Consider the following 19224-nt stretch of genomic DNA (forward strand, 5'->3'; position numbering starts at 1 on the left):
TATGTCTGGGTCTTTGATTCCATTAATCCCCCTGTCTGTTTTTAATGCCAATACCATGCAGGTTTTTGTTTTTGTTTTTAAATCACTATAGCTCTGTAGTAGAGCTTGAAATCAGGGATGGTGATACCTCTGGAAGTTCTTTTATTGTACAGGATTATTTTAGTTATCCTGGGTTTTTGATTTTCCATATCAAGTTGAGTTTTGTTCTTTCAAGATCTGTAAAGAATTGTGTTGGGATTTTAATGGGGATTGCATTGAATATGTAGATTGCTTTTGGTAAGATGGCCTTTATTACTGTGTTAATCCTACCAATCCATGAACATGGAGAGGTTTCCATCTTCTGATATCTTCTCCAATTTCTTTCTTCAAAGACTTGAAGTTCTTGTCATAGAGGTCTTTCAATTGCTTGATTAGAGTTATACCAAGATATTTTTATATTATTTGAGACTATTGTAAAGGGTGTTGATTCCCTGATTTCTTTCTCACCCCATTTATTTGTATATAGGTGGGCTACTGATTTTTTTTTTTTGATTTAATCTTGTATCCAGCCACTTGACTAAAGGTGTTTATCAGCTGTAAGAGTTCCCTGGTAGAGTTTTGGGGGTCACTTATGTATACTATCATATCATCTGCAAATAATACTTTTTGTATCATCTTGATCTCCTTTAGTTTTCTTATTGCTCTAGCTAGACTTTCAAGTATTATATTGAATAGGTATTGAGAGAGTGGATAGCTTTACCTTGTTCCTGATTTTCGTGGAATTGCTTTAAGTTTCTCTCCATTTAATTTGTTGATGGGATCCCTCTTAAGAGATTAGCTTCTTTTCTCTTAATGTATATTTAAGGTTCATTGATGTCTTTCCTTGGCACAATAGAGTATCTCTTTTCAGTCTTGAATAATATACTATTATTTGGATGTATCAATTTATCCATTCACCTACTGGAGGACATCTCATTGCTCCCATGTTTTGTCAAATATAAATAGCTTGGCTATAAATATCCTTATTGATATAAGTTTTCGGTTACTTTGTATTTGATCAAGCAATTGCTACATCAAATGGTGAGACTATGTTTCGATTTTATAGGAAACTATCAAACTGTTTTCTGAAATGGTCATTCTACTTTGCAGTTCTTTTAGCAGTGAAGGAGAGTTCTGTGCTCTGTGTCCTTACCAGTATTTGGTGTGCTCAGTACTCTGGATTGGCTCATTCTAGATAGGTCTCTGCGGTGTGTGACAGGCAGCACCGTGTCATGCTGACTTTCTGTCTTTATCTCCTTTAGTAAGGCATCTTTGCATATTCTCAGTCCATAAAAACCAGGTTGCTGTTTTAGTTGTTGACTTTGAAGAGTTCCTTGTATATTTTAGAGAATGTCAGGTAAGACTGTCCTTTTATTACTTATTTAAGATGTCAAATAACTAATATAGATAAGAGTCTTTATATTTTTTTGAATTTTTCTAGTTTGATTATTTTTGCTAGATGAAAGCAATTTCATTAAAGTCTAAATGTCATTAGTCTTGTTCAAACTTTTGATTGCTTTGATAAACTGTTAGTTTTCTAGGCTTTTTTTCCATACATGGTAGTACTCACTAAAGACAAAAATAATGCAGTAGAGAAACAGAATTATTAGGGTTATCACCCTTTCTCGTCTTACACAGTGATGTACAGAAGATGGATGGGTAGAAGGAAAGACGATAGACACAGATCCTGAGGCCGATCTCATACTGATTTCTACAATACCTACTTATTTTACTAATATTGGCAACACTTAACATAGACATTTCTGACATTTTACCTTTCTGAAAATCATTCTGCTAGCCAAACACAGTGGAATTGTGTATAATTGGTATAATTACTACAATATATGCACAGAACAATAGTTTTAAAACTTCCACACCCCATGCATTTGCCATATTCAGATATGAAACTTAGAAGTGAGTAGTTGGTCCACCAACCTGAGGAGAGAAGCAGTAAGGTTTTCATACAGAGATACTCTTCATAGGATACCTGCAGTCTTTGTAATTCAGAGGAGATATACAGCATGTGTTTACATTGGTCATACATGCAGGGTAGAGTCATTCTTTGCCTGTGAGACACAAATACAAGTGTGAGTTAGAAAGAAATTGGGCTAGTCTAAAATAATAGCTAAATTTTGGTTTTCAAATTTGTGAGCTCCTAAGTGAAAGCGGACCTATTGCTGTCACTAATCTCTTACAGAACTAGAATGTTGGAGAACGGGAGAGAGACTAGTCAATAATACCCCTTTAGAGACACTAGGTTTGCCGGGCGTTGGTGGCGCACGCCTTTAATCCCAGCACTCGGAAGGCAGAGCCAGCCGGATCTCTGTGAGTTCGAGCCAGCCTGGGCTACCAAGTGAGCTCAGAAAGCGCAAAGTTACACAGAGAAACCTGTCTCGAAAAACAAAAAAAAAAAAAAAAAAAAAAAAAGAACACTAGGTTCTTGTTTCAGAACCGTGAATGCTTTGCTATACTCAGAACTCATTAAGCTATATAATTCTGGAGTGCCCACAGGCATGCTTTAATGGAATCATTAGGATTCAGTTATTTTTACAGATCTTCTAGTCTGCTTATTCCCTTTTAAATTATTTTATTTTTTGAGATTATAATATAATTACATCATTTCTCCCTTCCCTTCCCTCCCTCCAGACTCTCTCATATTCCCCTTCAAATTGATGGCTTCTTTTTGCATTAATAGTTGTTACATATATGTATATTTATTTATATTCCTAAATACATAAGTACAACCTGTTCAGTATGCATACTGACTGTCACTTGTGTGTATGTTTCTGGGGCTGATTAGTAGTACTGGATAAGCAATTGCTGTGCTCTTCCTGGGCAAGACTATTTATTGCTCCAGCTCTCAGCATTCCTTAGTTGCCTGTAGTTTTTTGTGTAGGGTTGAGGTCTTGTGAGCTTTTCTTCATCTATGTGAGCATGTCTTTTGTTTAGCTCCTTTTTAGGCAGGGGCACTAGTTGTCTTCATACATGGCAGATATTATTTCCTTTAGCATTTAAAGGTTATTACCAGTTACTTATTTAAATCAACATTTGGCATTTGACTAGTCAGATCTACAACATAGTTTTTTGATCTTACCATTTAAAAATCAGAAGCCCCCCCCCTCTGTTAAATAGTATCTCATCCTAAAAACAGTTGTGTGTGGAAGTTATGCTGAAGGGGCAGCATTAGCACTTGACATCTTCTCAGTCTTCATCATATTTTTTGAGACAGAGTTTCTTACTGAACCTGGAGCTTACTTATAGGCCACACTGTCTGTCCAGAAAGCCCCAGGGATCCTCCTGTCTGTAAGTCCCTAGTGTGTCTCCACTAGTAACACAGAAGCAGCTGAAGAGCAGGGACCATTTCTGCATTCTGATGGAGTTAGGGTGGAGCTCAGTCTGTAGACTGCTTTGCCTAGCACTGGGCCCAGGTTCAATCCTTATTCCCTTCCCTCTACCAAGACTAAGAATGTTATACGTTGTTATTTACCTCTAATTCAGGATGCTTATTTCTTGGCCCTAGAACAAAATCTAAAGTCTATTTCATGGACTGCGTGATTTTGTTTAGTCATTATGCACTCCTTTCAACTCTGCCATACCCTTGAGGGCCTTCTTTCAATTCCTCACCTGGGCCAAGCTTCTTGTGTGCTCCAGTTCTTCACACTTGTTTCTTCTGCCTTGAATGCACTATACTTCCACAGTGAATGATTAGAGCTATTAAAGCCCTCTGGGCTCCAAGACCTTCTTTATCTCCACACACACCCCTTCACACTATTTTATTATGGCTCCATGAATCCCCTCATCAGATTGTTCTAAGGGACCTTGTTTGTCTACTATTTTACTCCAACTTTTCATAATAGTGCTTGGCTCTTGATAAGTATGTAAATACCACTTAAAATATGGCAGGAGAAAATTACAAGTACCATTAGTAAAGAATCAAACAATATTAACTTTAACTGGGATGATTAACTGCTTCAGCTTAGACTTTCTCTACTACTTTCCCAGCTATCAGAAAATCTCTGCTGTATCCTGAGATGTGTGTCCCAGAAATTACCCAGTAGTAGCTCACAGAAGAGGTGTCTGGATTCTAGGGTTACCTGGTAACAATGGCTCTGGCATACTCCCTAAGAACCTCTCCTTAGAAGTACCTGGGCTATCTCATCCGGGCCCACTAAAACATCTCCGATAAAAGGAGCTTATGGATATCATTGCTCCAGCCTCTCCCATGAACTTTTAGCTCAAATAGATGCTTTTCTGTAACTCTACACATTTTTTTTTTTTTTAAAATCTGGTACACACAGTAAGGAATGCTTGCTACATTCTCGTACAGCCTCTTTAGGCTGTCCCAAATGCTCTCCAATTCCCTTTTCTCTAAACATTCCATTCATTAATCAGCATTAATTTCCAAACTTATTGCCATTCTGGACACATTTCAGGCAGTCACTCTTACTCACATGAAGTATAACTGAATGCTCTTCTGCTAATGGGGCTTTATGGGTTCATTACTTTTGGAGGAACTCTTAATAGAATCTATAAATGTACAATAAAGGATAATCTATTTTCTTCAGAGAATACTCCTTGGACTCTGTGTATGAACTTATGCACATTCTAGGAAAGGATAAGCTACTGGCCCAAAGGCTAGTGCTAAAAAATAGAAAGTAAGAACAACCAGGGCTATATGGAAGAGGTTATATTTAGTCTCACTGTGAACTAAGAGGGTATGGTTTGAAGAATGACCAGTTTAAGTGTCGACAAAGAACACTCAAAAGGAACAAACAGAAAGTAAGGATGCATTGGATGGCCCGTGGATCAGAACTGCACTTCAGGAGGAAAACATTAGTCGACACAAAGACAGTGACAATGGAGGTAGAAAACCAGTGAACAGAACAGCTGCGTGAGGCCGGAGGGTGAAGAGCTGCCATTATTCACGAAAACTGCATAGGCCTACAGGGTAAGACAGTGGCTGACTTATAAAACTGTGAGTTGTGATGGTTCTTCAGTTAAAAAAAATCACTGTTTCCTCATATACATTCTTCTTTTTTTAGACAGGGTCTCATGTGGCCCAGGCTGGCCTCAGACTTGCTATGTAACTATGGATAATCAAGAAGTTCTGATCTTCCTATGTCTACTTCTTCAGTGCTAAGGTTACAGGTATCCACACTGCACCCAGCTTCTGCTGTGCTAGGAATCAAATGGAAGGTTTCATACATGCTAGACAAACACTCTACCAACTGAGCTACATACATCCCTAGCACAGGTCTCACAGTCTTTCCAGGGCCTGGATGTTATAGCCTTGCCATGCAAACAGATACCTCTTGTCTCTGCATCTGTACCGCCTCACATCCACTCAGTGGGGACAGCCTCATTGCTTTTATTGACCCCACATGAGTTTTCTCATACTTATTTTGTTTTCTTGATTAGGGTTACATAATTCAAACAATAGTACAATAAGATTATTGTTATTATTGTTTCTTGCCACACTGTATTGATCTCAATACTCCAGAGATGCCCAAAGTGTAAAGGGTTTTTGTTTTTTATTTATTTTTTTAAAACATGGTCTTCTATTATGTAGCACAGGCTAGCCTGGAACTCAAAGAGATCCACTTGCCTCTGCCACTGGAGATCTGGGATTAAAGGTGTGTACCACCACATCCAGCTGGAGTAAAGGTATTTTTAAAGTTACCTTGAGACAGTAATAATGGTACATATATGCATATTCTTCATCTTACAATTACTCTGCCTCAAGCACTAATGAACAACTTTGCTTCAAGTTTGTTTAGATCCTAGATAGCTGGTAGGATTGATTCAGTACCACATTATTATGATAGCCCACTGGGAAAACATCAGCTGGTTGAAATACTGTGTGAATCTAACTTACTCATTAATGATCAGATCAGGAGCAAAACACAGCAGGTTTGCACTTGCTTGTCTGTATGATCTCCAACCCAGGGCAAATGCCATGAGGAACATCCATGAGTACTGCAGAAGGGTCATTTGGTCATCCAGGTGTAAGTTTCGGAATCCTAATTGAAAAGAAAGGTGTAAGGCAATACTTCAGTTGATCAGTTGGCCTTGTTTGGGGGTGGCCGTTAATAGATAGCATCTTTCACATCAACACCTAGGTACTCAGAACTTTTTAACAGTTTAACAAAATGTATAAATAGCTGTTTTTTTTTTTTTTTGTCCCTTTTGCCTATTTAAGTATCTTTTATATAGTAAAAGAGAAAGCCAAAGGTCTTGGCTTAGGATAAATTCTTAATAGATTTAGATTTTAAATTTCCTGATATCCATCTCCTTTCCTTTGCTAAAATGGTGGGGGTGATGGGAACTTAGCTTACTTATTCTTACTCTGCCGTGTGTAGCTATAAGCTTGCCAATCCCCTCTATCTGTAAAATCAGGACTGATGCTTAACATTGACTTCTACTACACCAAAATTCCAACATGAAACTTTTGTTTAAAAATGCCTTAGAATTTAGATGAAAATTTATATTACATGTGGCATTTCATTTAATGAAAAGCAAAAATGATTTGTGTTAGTAAATTTTGACAAATTCAACACACCCACTATTTATCAATTTCAAAAACAAACAAAACAAATGGAATTCCTAAATGTTCTCTTCCAGGTGTCAGAGTGAATGGAATTTGAGTTCATTCTGGTAATAGATGATCCTATCTAAAATGAAATGCTATGGGCGACCTGAAAATCAAGGAATAGTGTCTATGGTTGACTCTGGATCTCTCATTTGTCCTTATGAGCAAGAGAAGCAAGATTTGCTGTGAGATTAGGATGCTATACAACCTAGAGAGCCCTAGAGCAGCTTTATTTTTGGGGGGTGCTGCAGATTGACCCCGGGGTCTTGTACATGGTAAGCAAATGGCATACCACTGACTTAGTTATATACCAAGCCCAACCCAGAATGCGGCTTTTGTTTACAGGAAAACACAAACGTTCACGCTCTAGCCCCGCCGCCCTAGCCCCGCCGCCCGTTCATTCTTTGTGTCTCACCTGGTATTGCCTTTGCCCATTTCACCGCTGCAATCACCTGGCGCCCACCTAACATGTTGAGTGTGGACATGATTCTCCAAGCTGAGTCTGGAAGAGAGCTGTCATAGCCTGCATATAACACCTCAGGTTCAATCACCTCCAGCAGTGATATCAGGGTTGGGGTAAGTTGTGGTAATGTTGCAGGAACTACTGTTTTGTTAGGATTTTCAGAAGTGTCTTGTGAAACTCCTGTAGTGGCCTGCTGAATCCCTTTTATTTTTTTCTTTGTTTTTCGGGCTGTGGATATTGAGAAAAAAAAATAGAAATGTACTGAATTAACTTTGTAGCCCAAACCTTCTAATTACAAGAGGTGTTTAATTTCTGAAATTATTATTGAAAGAAGTAACCTATTTTAAATTTTTTGGTATGTGTGGTAGTTTGAATGTAATTGGCCCCATAATCTCATAGGGAGTGGCACTCTTAGGAGGTGTGGCTTTGAGGTCTTTTGCTTAAGCTTCGTTCAGTGGCTCAGTGTCGCAGTCGACTTGCCTGCAAGGTGTCCAACTCTCAGCTACTACTCCAGCACTGTGTCTGCTGTCATAATGACAATGGACTGAACCTCTGAAACTGTAAGCTAGCCAACAAAATAAAATGTTTTCTTTATAAGAGCTGCCATGGTCATGGTGTCTCTTCACAGCAATAGAAACCGTAAGACAGTATGTATATGTGAATGAATGTTTGTGCATGCACATGTGGGAGCATACACCTGTGTATTTGCTCAGGGTTGCTCAAGGCCAGGGGAAGAAGTTGGGTGTCCAACCCTCTTACTCCCCACCTTATTCTTTTGGAGGTAGGCTCTCTCATTGAACTTGGAGCTAGGCTAGCAGCCAGTAAGCCCAGCTACCCTCTGGTAGCCACCCTATCTCTCAAAGTGCTGGGGTTAATTTATGTGGGCACTGGGACCCACACCTGGGTCTTCATGCTTGCCTAGCAAGTGATCTTACCCACTGAGCCCTCTCTCCAGCTTCAGAATTCTTTTATTAGTAATTATGGTGACATGGCATGGAAAGGGAGAATTTGTTTGTAGAAGGGAAAGATCCATTGAAGTTCACTCCCATCATTTGTTTCCTTTAAAAGTAACCCAGTAGTTTACTGTTTGCCTTAAACTTCTGATCCTCCTGCCTCCTAAGTGCTAGATTGTATTGTTTTCCCTCTCATTTTTTAATTCTTTCAGAATTAAATATTAAAATATTTTGATATTTACTCCTTTTTCTAACTCCTCCCAGATCTATACCTTCTTCCCAACTCTATTCTCACCTATTTTTTTTTTTTAAACTGTAAGGTACAATTTGTGTTGCCCATTTGTTCTTGGATGTGCGGCCTTCCACTGGAGTGGGGTGACCTATCAGGGCCACACTCACCAGCTGTTTAGCTAGGGTGCAGGACTCTGTGTCTATTCCCTATCTCCATGCTGGGCTCTGGGCTGGCTTGAGCTTGCCCAGGTCTTCTTGTGCAGCTGTCCTAACGCCATGGCTGAACCACTGTTTTCTATAGTCGTCCACTGCCTCAGACTCTTATAGTCTTTCCACCCTCTTTCTACAATGATCCCCGAGCCTTCGGAGGAGGAGGAGGTTTGCTATAGATGTCCCATCTAAGACTGAGCATTTTGCATTGAATACAAACTGCATACATTTGAATTCTCTTTTGTAACCTTTGTAGTTTCAAGAAAGTAGACAACCGTTATTTTATTTAAAGAAATGTTTAATGTGTTAGCACTTGGCTGTCAATTTTAAACAATCTAGATGGACTGGGGAATTTGGACTCTATATTTAGCAACACTCTATGGAAGGCAGCACTGAGAGTCTCTTCTATGAAGGAAATGAATACCATTCTCTCAATATCAGCATCTTTTATTCAAATTTTAGCCTTTTAAAAAGGTTTTTTATTTTTAATTATATATATGCATTTATCTCTGTGTGGAGTATGCATACTTGACTGCATGTCAGATACCCTGGAACTGAGTTATAGGCAGTTGTGAGTTGTCAAATGTGGGTACTGGGAAGTGAACTTGGTTCCTCTGCCATTGATCCATTTCTCCAGTCCGAAGACTAATACAAATATGACCATGTCACTGTCATTCTTGTTTCTTTAATTCCTACTCATTGTCTATATTTACAATTCAGTGCTACTTCCTGAATGACTTCTGACCTTCAGGAAGATGACCTTCCCTATTAATCCTATAGCATTATTCCTTTTGTGGCATGCCACTCAATTTTGTGATTGATTTTGTGCCTAAATAGAAAGTAAGCTACTCAAACTCAGGTACTGAATTTGTATTCTCTTTATACTTGTTGAGTGCTTGCTAAATGAAGTACCATAATAACGATAAACACTAAAATGAGTTAGTAAGAATGCTGATTTCAGAGAGCTTGCTATTTCAACTACAGCATAATCCCAAACTTTTCCAGAGGAAAGTTTTTAAATGAGATTAAGTGTTGATTATATAACTTGTTATATAAACAGTGATATCAAATTCTAACTTACACGTAGTTTTAGTTTTCTTTTGTACTTAAACCACAAAGCCATCCCCTAATTCCTTTTTTTTTTTGCAGAGTTGTAATAAAACATATTTTTCAAGTAAAAGGTGTGGTTTTTTAAAATGCAAAAGAAAGAGAGAAACATGAAACAGATCTCATACACAATACTTTTCCAAACTTAGGGAATGGTTTTGAGTTTTAAAAAAAAGGAGTAAGATGGATGAAAACAAAGTTGCTTCGAGTTATGTAATTTTTAGTATTATGTAATTTATTTAATATATACTTTAGCTGTCCTAAATTCAATGTATATAACACAATTTATGTGATAAATTAACACATAAATGATAGAATCATGGAAAAAAATCCAAAATGTTTTACAATATATTCCACTGGACAATAATATAACATGATGCTAATTAAGCATATATAAACTGAGTTCACTGAATGATTCCATCTGCTTGCTTATATAAAAAGGAAAGGGATCAGTTTTCATGTGACAGCTAGATAGTTCCTTCTAGGTATTTCCATTACCTTCAAGGTTCATTCCTGCTTGAAGACATTTTCGATAGCGACATGCTGGGCAGTTTTTTCTTCGAATTTTATCAATGATGCAATCATTTCTTCCAGCACAAAGATAATTGTGCTGTCCTAAGAGAGATAAAAAGGGGCACTGTTAAAATTCCACAGATCTTTAAGGATATTTTTATGAGTAGCCTAGTTTCTTTATGTTTTTATTTTGAGCAGAATATGAACAAGATACAAAGTCACCGATTAAGGAAAGCATTGAAATAGGAAGGTAACAGTATGCTTGTCTACATGAATTACAGTGTTGAGAGGACTTGGTCTGGTCAACAAATTTAAAAGTTAATTCAAACAAGTTTTACTACAGTGTTTCATATATAGATGTGTACAAATCGTAAATATACTTTAAGATTAAGAGACAGAACTGTATCCTATAAACCCCCTTGTGCACAAAGTCAGCACTTTAAAAAACTGCTTTGTATAGTTCTTTCAACAGTTATAGATGGTGTCTGTAATAGTTGTTTTATTATTAATTCTGACCTATTGTTGAAGCGACTAGAGAGAAAGGCTTAAAAATATTTGGGAATTCCTAAGGAAAAAATGACTTTAATTCAACAGTCAACATTATACCTTCACATGTAGGTATAATGTGTTCATCCCAATTTTAGACAAAGTGAAACGTTACAGATTGCCAGTAACTGGCCACATAAATCACAAACTTGGCAAACTTACAAAGACTATTTAATAAGCTTTTAGAACATAAGGATGTTTAGAGTCACTTGTGGCCTCAAATACTGACTTAAAGAGTGCTAGTATCTAAGTTTTCTGGTACCCAGTATTGAAGAACTGCCGTTCTCTCCTGTCAAAAAATTTTAAAGACATTAAAAAGGAAAAGACTAAAAGTGTTTTTCATCTCTCACATGCACATTCTCCTTGTCTTCTTTTAATCTGAGTATTCAATGTTGATGAAAACAATTGAAAGATCCATTTGCCTGGGGAAAAAGTAGAAGTTTCCTACACAAGACTTGATTGTTTATATAGATATATCAATAATTAACATTCCGTGTTACTTATACTAGATGAGATGGCAAGGCATTGAGAAATGAAGGTCGTTTCTCAAGAATAAATCATATTTAAAGAAATGAGAAAGAATTACAATGATCAGCTTACCAGGCTGAATATAGCTAGCCCTGGTTTCTAAGAAGAGACTTCTTTTTCTTTGATGCCTAGGGCAACCTAAGACTTGGATTAAAAAATATTTATTTTTCCTGATATGATAAATCATGATGCTCTTTTAAAAATGAGTACAAGGTTAACTGTATCAGTTCAATCTTTTGGGAAGCTGAGGCTACAAGGTTGACTAATAGTTACACACTTAGCTTTATTTCAGGGCTACACTTCAATGCCAAATATCTGGGCTCTTTCAAATCCTTTCTGTATTCTGTAAGCTTCCTGGCTTCTTGGACACAAAATGGAAGAACTAACCCAATAAAATCCTATTATATGGGAGTGAAGAGAAGGCTCCACAGTTAAGAGCACTTGCTGCTGTTCCTTTCCCAGCATCCACATGGCAGCAGCTCACAACTGTCTGTAACTCCAGTTCCTGGGAATCAGATGCCTTCTGGCCTCTGTAGGTATCAGGCACGTATATGGTGTTCATGCAGGCAAACACTCATACACATAAAATAAAGCTAAATCCTTTTTAAAAATCCCATCATGCAGCAAAAGGAGAAACAACAGATTGCATCCACAGCTAAAGTGCTAAAATTTCACCCCCTAGGAACATCCTCACATCACTGTCTCACAGAATATCCCCACATTAGTGTCCTGTAGTTACTGGGAAAAAAATTACTTCTAAAGTAGAAGAAATTCAGTGTTTGTTCGATGTCCAACTAAAGGATTCAGCTATTCATATTATGCTGATACTGATTTCTTTGCCCAGGGTGGAGTGTAACTGAGAATCTTCAATAATAGTCTCAGGTTATCATAATAGTATGATGTTCAACTAGTTGATTCCTCCCTTATTATAAAACAAGAGATTGGAGTTAGTGTTAATATTTCACAAGGAATGGCCATGCACTACTAATAGTAATTTAACAACCATCCTTTTAAGACAGGTATCTGGAGTTCCTGTTTCCTGCCATCTGGTAAATTTCCTTTGAACTTCTCAATGTTAAGTAAGGAACCTTCAGATCACCCAAAGCCTCTTATTACTGCTGGTACTGGTACTTTGGGCTAAAATCTACTTTTAGCATGTGACTGTGGCTTGCCATTAATGATAGGTGGAGCAGTCAGACTAACAGATAGCCAGTGTATCTGTCTCCTGGTACAGAGTAGTGCCGTCCCTTCCTGTATCATACCAGGGCTGGCTTCTGTGACCAGTAAAATATTTCATAGACCCAACTGGGATGGGAAGTGGGAACACAACAAAGAGCATGTAGAACACGCAGACTACAAACTGTCCTGGGATAGGCATGAAGTAATACAGTCAGCTTAAACTTCTACAGTGTTTCTCAGCAGCAGTGTAGTCTAGTGGGGCGTGTATTAGTGGGATGCCCAAAAAACTGTCTGTGAAAACATTATCTTTTTGGAGTTTGTTCTCTTATGAAGGGTTGAAAAATATGTAAATCTTAGAGATAATTGTGTAGATGATGCAGTGTTCAACACCCCAGAAGTTACTCAGTGCATGGTAGTGATTAGTTAAATGTCTTGTGATTACTTTTATTTCAGCATCTACCTATATTATAAAGTGGCAGTGTCAAGGGCTTGTCATATGCATCTTTGAGAGTCAGTGTCCTGAGACAAAGACCTTACTTGGAGACTGCTTTGTTGGAATCCCAGCTTTGCCACTTCAAATCTTCCAACCTGACTTCTCATCCTAAGAGGAATCTAAGTGCTCACAGGGCCATAACTGATTTGCTATGTGTGTACTTCACACATGGAAAATGGAGTCATTGGTAACTGTCCACTTTATATTATTGACACTGGGGGTAAAATGAACCAAGAAGAAGGAACTGGCAGGGCATAGGAGCATATGGAAAGGAAATGGAGTACTCTCAGGATCTTAAATAAAAAAAAGAAAAGAAAATATCTATTCTCTGTACATCTTACATAAATAACAAATGTTTAAAACTTACTCAGATTTATGTTTGGGTATTTATAATGCCAATATGGGGGCTAAGTATAATTTCTAGTATGTGTTAAAAATGTGATGTTAAATATATAATATACCTGTCTTTTAAAAAAGAAATGCTACAAACTATGTGTAGGGATTTTACAAGTCTAGATAAAAATTTGAGTTAGAGTACCAAAATGGATGGAATTTTAGAGGTGGGAAGTGCCTTTTCTTACTAATCGTGGAATCTAGCCACCATGCTCTGCTGAAATCATTAAATGATAAACAGTTTTTTAAAATAGTGTAGCCAATACTAATTTTTACCTAAAAATAAGTGAAAGAGTTAATTTTAAATAAGAATTAAGAACAGTGGACGTAATGGTATTATATTTCAGAGGTAAATTTGGCTTTATTTTCTGGTTGACTTCTATTAAGATGCTTTTTGGTAAGGTATATAAAATATCTCTAATACTAATCTTTTCCCCTGGGTGTGCACCCACCAGCACATGGTCACCCTGAATCATTTTTACAGTACAATCACCTTCAAGATTACCTCTGAATGATAACCTCTGTACTTGGAATTGTTAATTCAGCCTTTACTCAAGTGGACTGTGACCTCTCTGAGGGCAGATCAGGTCTTAATGGTTTTTGTAGTATTCAGCATGACCTCCTACTCAGCAGAGAAAATGAAAGAATGCTGTTCCTCCCAGTTCTAGTGTCACTCATTTTTGTCTGACTGGTACAGCTGGTAGCTTTGAAACCAGCTTGGTTATAGGGAATGAACACCCACCGTTCTCGAACTGTCCAGACTTAGCAAACTGTCAGTTCACACAGCAGTATTCCTTACAATGTGTCCTTTAGTTCTTTCTCAGACTGGACTTTATCAATTTAGTCTAGTTCTGCTCCTTCCTCCTTTCCCTTCCTCTTCCCAATGAGCCTTAAGAGCTGCCATGCTTGCCCCTAAATTGATGTCTAGCCTTGGTGGACTTTGCATACAATAAGCAGTTCAAATTTTACTGTGAGAAATAGAAACAAAGTAAAGCAAAAATGAAACAAAATGAAACTCTTCAAAACACACACTACCTTCCACTGCTCTTTTGAAGAATACTTTACAACTCCCACAGGTTAACACCCCATAATGACATCCGGAAGCTTCATCAGAGCACACCAGGCAGAGTTTGGGAGGTGGTCCCGCTGCTGTTGAGGAGCTGGATGGAGGAGAGCTTACATCTGGTCTCATTCCAGGGCTAAATTAGGAAGAGGAGAAACAGTGTTAGGATTGTCACCACGATGAAAGGAATGTCAGAATATATTTGTTTTCCCTTTTCATTCCATGTTAGTATGTATACAATGAATCTAAGAAGCACCAGAATACCCTATCTAAATATATTTAAACATACTATTTTTCTATATAAAGTATGAAATGCAGGAGCTGGCAAAATTGCTCAGTGGTTAAGATCCACCTGCCCAGCAAACATAAGGACCTGAGTTCAAATCCCTACCACCTTATGCAAAGCAGGGCATAACTGTGCATGCCTATAATCCCAGCACTGGGGAACAGAGATAGGTGGCTATGAAGGGCTCCCGAGACAGCCAGCCTAACAGAAACAGTAAGGTTCCCAGTCAATGAGAGACCCTGTCTCAGGGCAGAAAGGTGGAGAGTCACAGAAGATACAGACCCTAGGAACTGCTTTGGTCTCTACCTACCTGCATACTCCCATGCATGTAAAACATAAACATACAATGATAATCAAAAAATAAAATATGAAGTGCAATAGCAAAATCTTTTTGTGGCTCCTAAACAGAATGATGTTGTAGTTCACTTAGAAAATAATGCATATTATTATATTTAAATAGCAGTTATATTCTAAGTGTGCAATTAGCAAGATATTTTTAAAAAATGGATTAGACCTGTAACTACCATTAAAAATCAAGAAAGACTATTTCTACCACGCCCCTCCCCCCAAATTCCTTCTATCTCTTTAATTGCTTAGGACACCAATCTTTTTTCCTCATAATTTTAAGATCTCACATTAATTAAGAATCATTATCATTCTATCCATGCTCTCTAGTATAGAAAAAAGTTACATACCAGCTCATAAATTGATCCTAGCTGAAATAACAGTTTCTTATGCCTTGGAGAAGATTATTCCAGAAACATTACTGTATATACTGGAAAAAAACTCTAATTTTCAACTTGGAGAAGGACCATCCTGCTCTCTCTCAATCAAAATACCTTTAGGCAAGCAATGTCAAGTGTGAGTCTGATGCTCTGACTAGACCCCACTTTCCATTTTGCAAACTTCTTACCACCACAGAATGTATAAGGTGTAGTGCTTATTAGTTTAAAGTTGTTAAACTTTCAATAAGAATAATGGATGTTTATCTTATTTCATATCAAGCAGTGATGTTGAATTGTCATAAGGAACAAGAGTTCCTTACACATGCTGACTCTGAAACTAAAATTACACACACACATATATGTATGTATGTACGTACGTATGTATGTAGCTAATTAAAAAGAATCTCCAGCTTCCTGCTTCAAATTACACTGCCTGTTCCTTATCTTCTTATGTGCTCTCAAACAGGCTTTCAAAAATATGGGCAGTATCAACTTGTTGGGTGTAGAACTCTTCATGTTAAAATATGTTGTTTATCACTTTCATAAGACAGTTCACAAACATAAACACATTCTCTCTGAACTTTGCTCACTTTATTCCCTAAGAGATAGCATTTTGGAATAAGCTGGAGTGGATGTGGACTGTCTCTTCATCCTTTATGCATGCTTTTATTTCAGCCCAGGACAGTACTAAATCTCAAATGCAAAAAAGATTAATACATTGACAACTACAATAATTTCTTTAGTTTGCTCTGTTACTTAGAAATAACAAGTAAATATCTTTCTGTTGCTAAATTTACTTAGGAATAAAAATTAAAAAGTATTAACTGTAGCTGGGAGCTGTTACTTATCCCTCTAATCCTAATACTCAAGAGGCTGAAACAGAAAGACTGCTATAAATTTGAGCCCAGTCAGGGATCTTCCAGTTCTGGGAAACCCTGTGAGACCCTGTCTCAAGAAACAAACAAACAAACAAAAAATGTACTGTAATTCTAGTAAGTCAGTCATTAACCCAAGGTTCACCCTAAATTTAATCCTCAAATGAAGCTTCCTGCATTTAGCCAACTGTCTGTTTACCTAGCGGCTTAATCAATAGGGCAGCATTCCCACCACTCAGTTCTGGGAATAGGCTCAAGGGTTTCACATTGTTCTCTGAGCACTGTCAATAGACTTTCTGCTTGTTTCCATATCACAAGGTATTGATTCCTTGCTAGATTTGGGCAAGTGGACTGACTGCATACTACTGAGAGCCTCTAAGAGAAGAGAAGCTCCTGAAATGACTGATGTGGTTGGGCATACCCTCTGGTTAATGCCGACTTGTAAAGCTATTGCTCTGGGCCAGAGTTCTCCATTGGAGTAGGAAGGTCCTGGGATGAGCACAGAGTGTAGCAATGTGCTAAGGGAGCAAAACTCCCTAGCTTCTGTTCTGAAGATGCTCCTATTCCTGCCCAGCCAATCTCTTCTCAACTGACATCTATTTTTAGGGAGCAGCAAGTTGCTTGTATATTTAGTTTATGGAAAATGAGCACATTGTTTAAAGATTTTTAAGGTCAATTCTACAGAGTTTCCGTTACCAGTTTTATATATGGTATTCACATATTTTGTAGTATATCATGGTATAAGAACAGTGCCATGAAGAGAATCTCATTTAGTCTCTCAATAACCTTGTGATAAGATGTCACCATCCCTAGGTGAGGTCATGAAAGAGTGGCATGTAGTTAATGAGGGAGAATACTGGTTTGTTTCAGATCTCAGCAGTCCCATTTGACAGCCTGTAAAGCTTCTGGAAAGTGTCTACTACTTTGAGCTTTAGTTTTCTCATCTGTAAGCTGAGAAGCATCACCCGTGAATATGTTCTGAAACCAAAATAACTCTAGTGTATAGTTCATCCTTGCAGCAAGGAATTGAAGCATACATGTTCATTACTTTCTTAAGAAAAACAGAAGACTTAAGTCTAAAGTCTAGTACAGTGTCTCCAAATTATCACACAGAATTTAGAATATATGAAAAACATGTTGAGACTACTTAAATATGATTAATAGATGGGAAAATGGAGTGAAGAATCTAGAACCCAACTCAGGCTTGGGGAATCATCTGAACTACATTAGATAAGAACTCAGTACATGGAAAGCTGCAAGTCATAGACATTAGTGTGGGAAAAAAGTCAGCTTTTATTACACAGAAGGAAACTGAAGCCCAAACAGATGAATACAGCTGGAAATGTTATTTGTATGATACTGCTGAAAGGGCTAAGGGTCAACAAAATGACTAGATCCCCAAGGAAAATAACAGATATCTTCTAATAAAAAGCTATGGCAGAAACTAAAGTTATATTGTAGTAACTGTGTATTTCACCTGCTTTTTCTTATGGCTACTATCAAGTGCTAATAGCATAAGTATGCTGTGGAATCTTTGTACACTGTAAATATTTATTACTCTCATTGATTAATAAAGAGCTGATTGACCTATAAGTAGGCAGGAAGAGATTGGGGCAGGAGAGTCAAACTAGGAGGATGCTGGGAAGAAGGGCGGAGTCTGAGAGTCGCAAGCCAGATGTGAAAGAAGCAACATGGGAAGTTCATAAATGAGGTAAACAAGCCTTGGGGTAGCACACAGATTAATAGAAATGGGTTAATTTAAGTTATAAGAGCTAGCTAAAAACAAGCCCATGCTATTGGCCAAGCATTTATAATTAATAAGTTTCTGGTTATTTGGGGAGTGGCTGTAGGGACAGAAAAGTCTACCTACACAAGTATTTATATCTTTTCCTATTTTGTCACATATTAAAAGATACATGTGTTGATATTTACATAATTAACCATTTTTTGCTTTCTCAAGGATGCTCAGTGGACTTGACCTTTTTTTAACTATGAGGTAATAGTCAATATAATGCTGAATATATGTTAAGTTCATAAGCGCAAATATCATCACAAAAATATTCTGATAGGGTCTTTGGGACTCCCATGGATGCTTAGAATACACTGTGAGAATTTGCTGTCATGGAGAACATGGGGTGATAACACGATAGCTTGGTAATAATTTAGTATCTTTAAATTCTCAATTGTTCTGTTTCTAAATGGGAAATTAATGAACGGAACAAAAAAATGGTATTATGTACTAAACCTGAGGCTTTTCTCTAAAGGATAAGGAGATATTAAACTTTTACAAACTCAAGTGTGGTGGTTGGCTTAGCCTTCAATTTAAGTGAATTTAATCAATAATTTTTCAATGTAGTGCAAGATATTCACCTCAGAAAACAAGTATTAACTACCATGGGAAAATCTTGGAAATACAGCTGCCTCACTGGTTTAATTTTTAACAACTACTAATGGAATAGGTGTATTCTCATCAGCTTGTCAGATTTGTTCAAATGCCACAAGGCAGTAGTTCTCAACAGGGGACAATTTTTTGTTCGTAGGGGAGATCTGGCAATGTCTGAAGACATTTTTATTTCTCACAAAATGGGGGAAAGCTACTTTTGTAAGAGATAAAGGTCCAAGATGCGATAAACACCCTCCAGTGTACAAAAACTCCCAATAACAGAATTACCTAGCTTCAGATGTCAGCAATGCTGAGGTTGAGGAAGCTTTGCTAAAAGCTTGCAGCACATAAATTGGTATGGGTAAATAAATAAAGTCTAACAGGAACCAGAAACATTAAAGTGTGTGGTGCTCATTCTCAATTGATGAAATCTAGATCACAATTCTTACAACTAAGACTCAGAATCTTGGAGAGGGAAGAGGAAGATTGTAACAACCAGAGGACATGGCATCTACTGTGAGGTAGTGTCTTCCATACGTACAGGAGAGCTGTGCCCATGAAATCTCAAGGATATGGTTTTCTAAATAAGACCTGAATAATGACAATACCAGTTGACATGCCAATGTGGAAGGAGGGTATCTCACAGGGTCCTACCCCTAGAGACAATCA

At 37.6% G+C, this 19224-nt stretch overlaps 1 protein-coding gene and 1 long non-coding RNA gene across 6 annotated transcripts in view; one reads left to right on the forward strand and one right to left on the reverse strand.

The window, feature by feature from the left end:
• The window catches only part of LOC119086257, a 52314-nt gene that overhangs the window by 25416 nt on the left and 7674 nt on the right, over window positions 1–19224 (forward strand). The window lies entirely within an intron of this gene.
• Window positions 1–19224, reverse strand: part of Nr3c1 (nuclear receptor subfamily 3 group C member 1) — a 129263-nt gene that overhangs the window by 13945 nt on the left and 96094 nt on the right. For 4 of the 5 annotated variants that reach the window (XM_028859434.2, XM_028859432.2, XM_028859433.1 and 1 more), the window contains exons 3-7: window positions 14256–14422; window positions 10070–10186; window positions 7023–7298; window positions 5894–6038; window positions 1954–2084 (exon numbers count right to left, since the gene is read on the reverse strand). In XM_028859434.2, coding sequence (XP_028715267.1) covers window positions 1954–2084; window positions 5894–6038; window positions 7023–7298; window positions 10070–10186; window positions 14256–14422 — 836 coding nt within the window. The remainder of the gene's footprint in view (window positions 1–1953; window positions 2085–5893; window positions 6039–7022; window positions 7299–10069; window positions 10187–14255; window positions 14423–19224) is intronic. The other variant, XM_028859437.2, reaches the window with a different exon arrangement.

Source organism: Peromyscus leucopus, chromosome 19, assembly GCF_004664715.2.
Source record: "Peromyscus leucopus breed LL Stock chromosome 19, UCI_PerLeu_2.1, whole genome shotgun sequence".
Lineage (NCBI taxonomy): Eukaryota > Metazoa > Chordata > Mammalia > Rodentia > Cricetidae > Peromyscus > Peromyscus leucopus.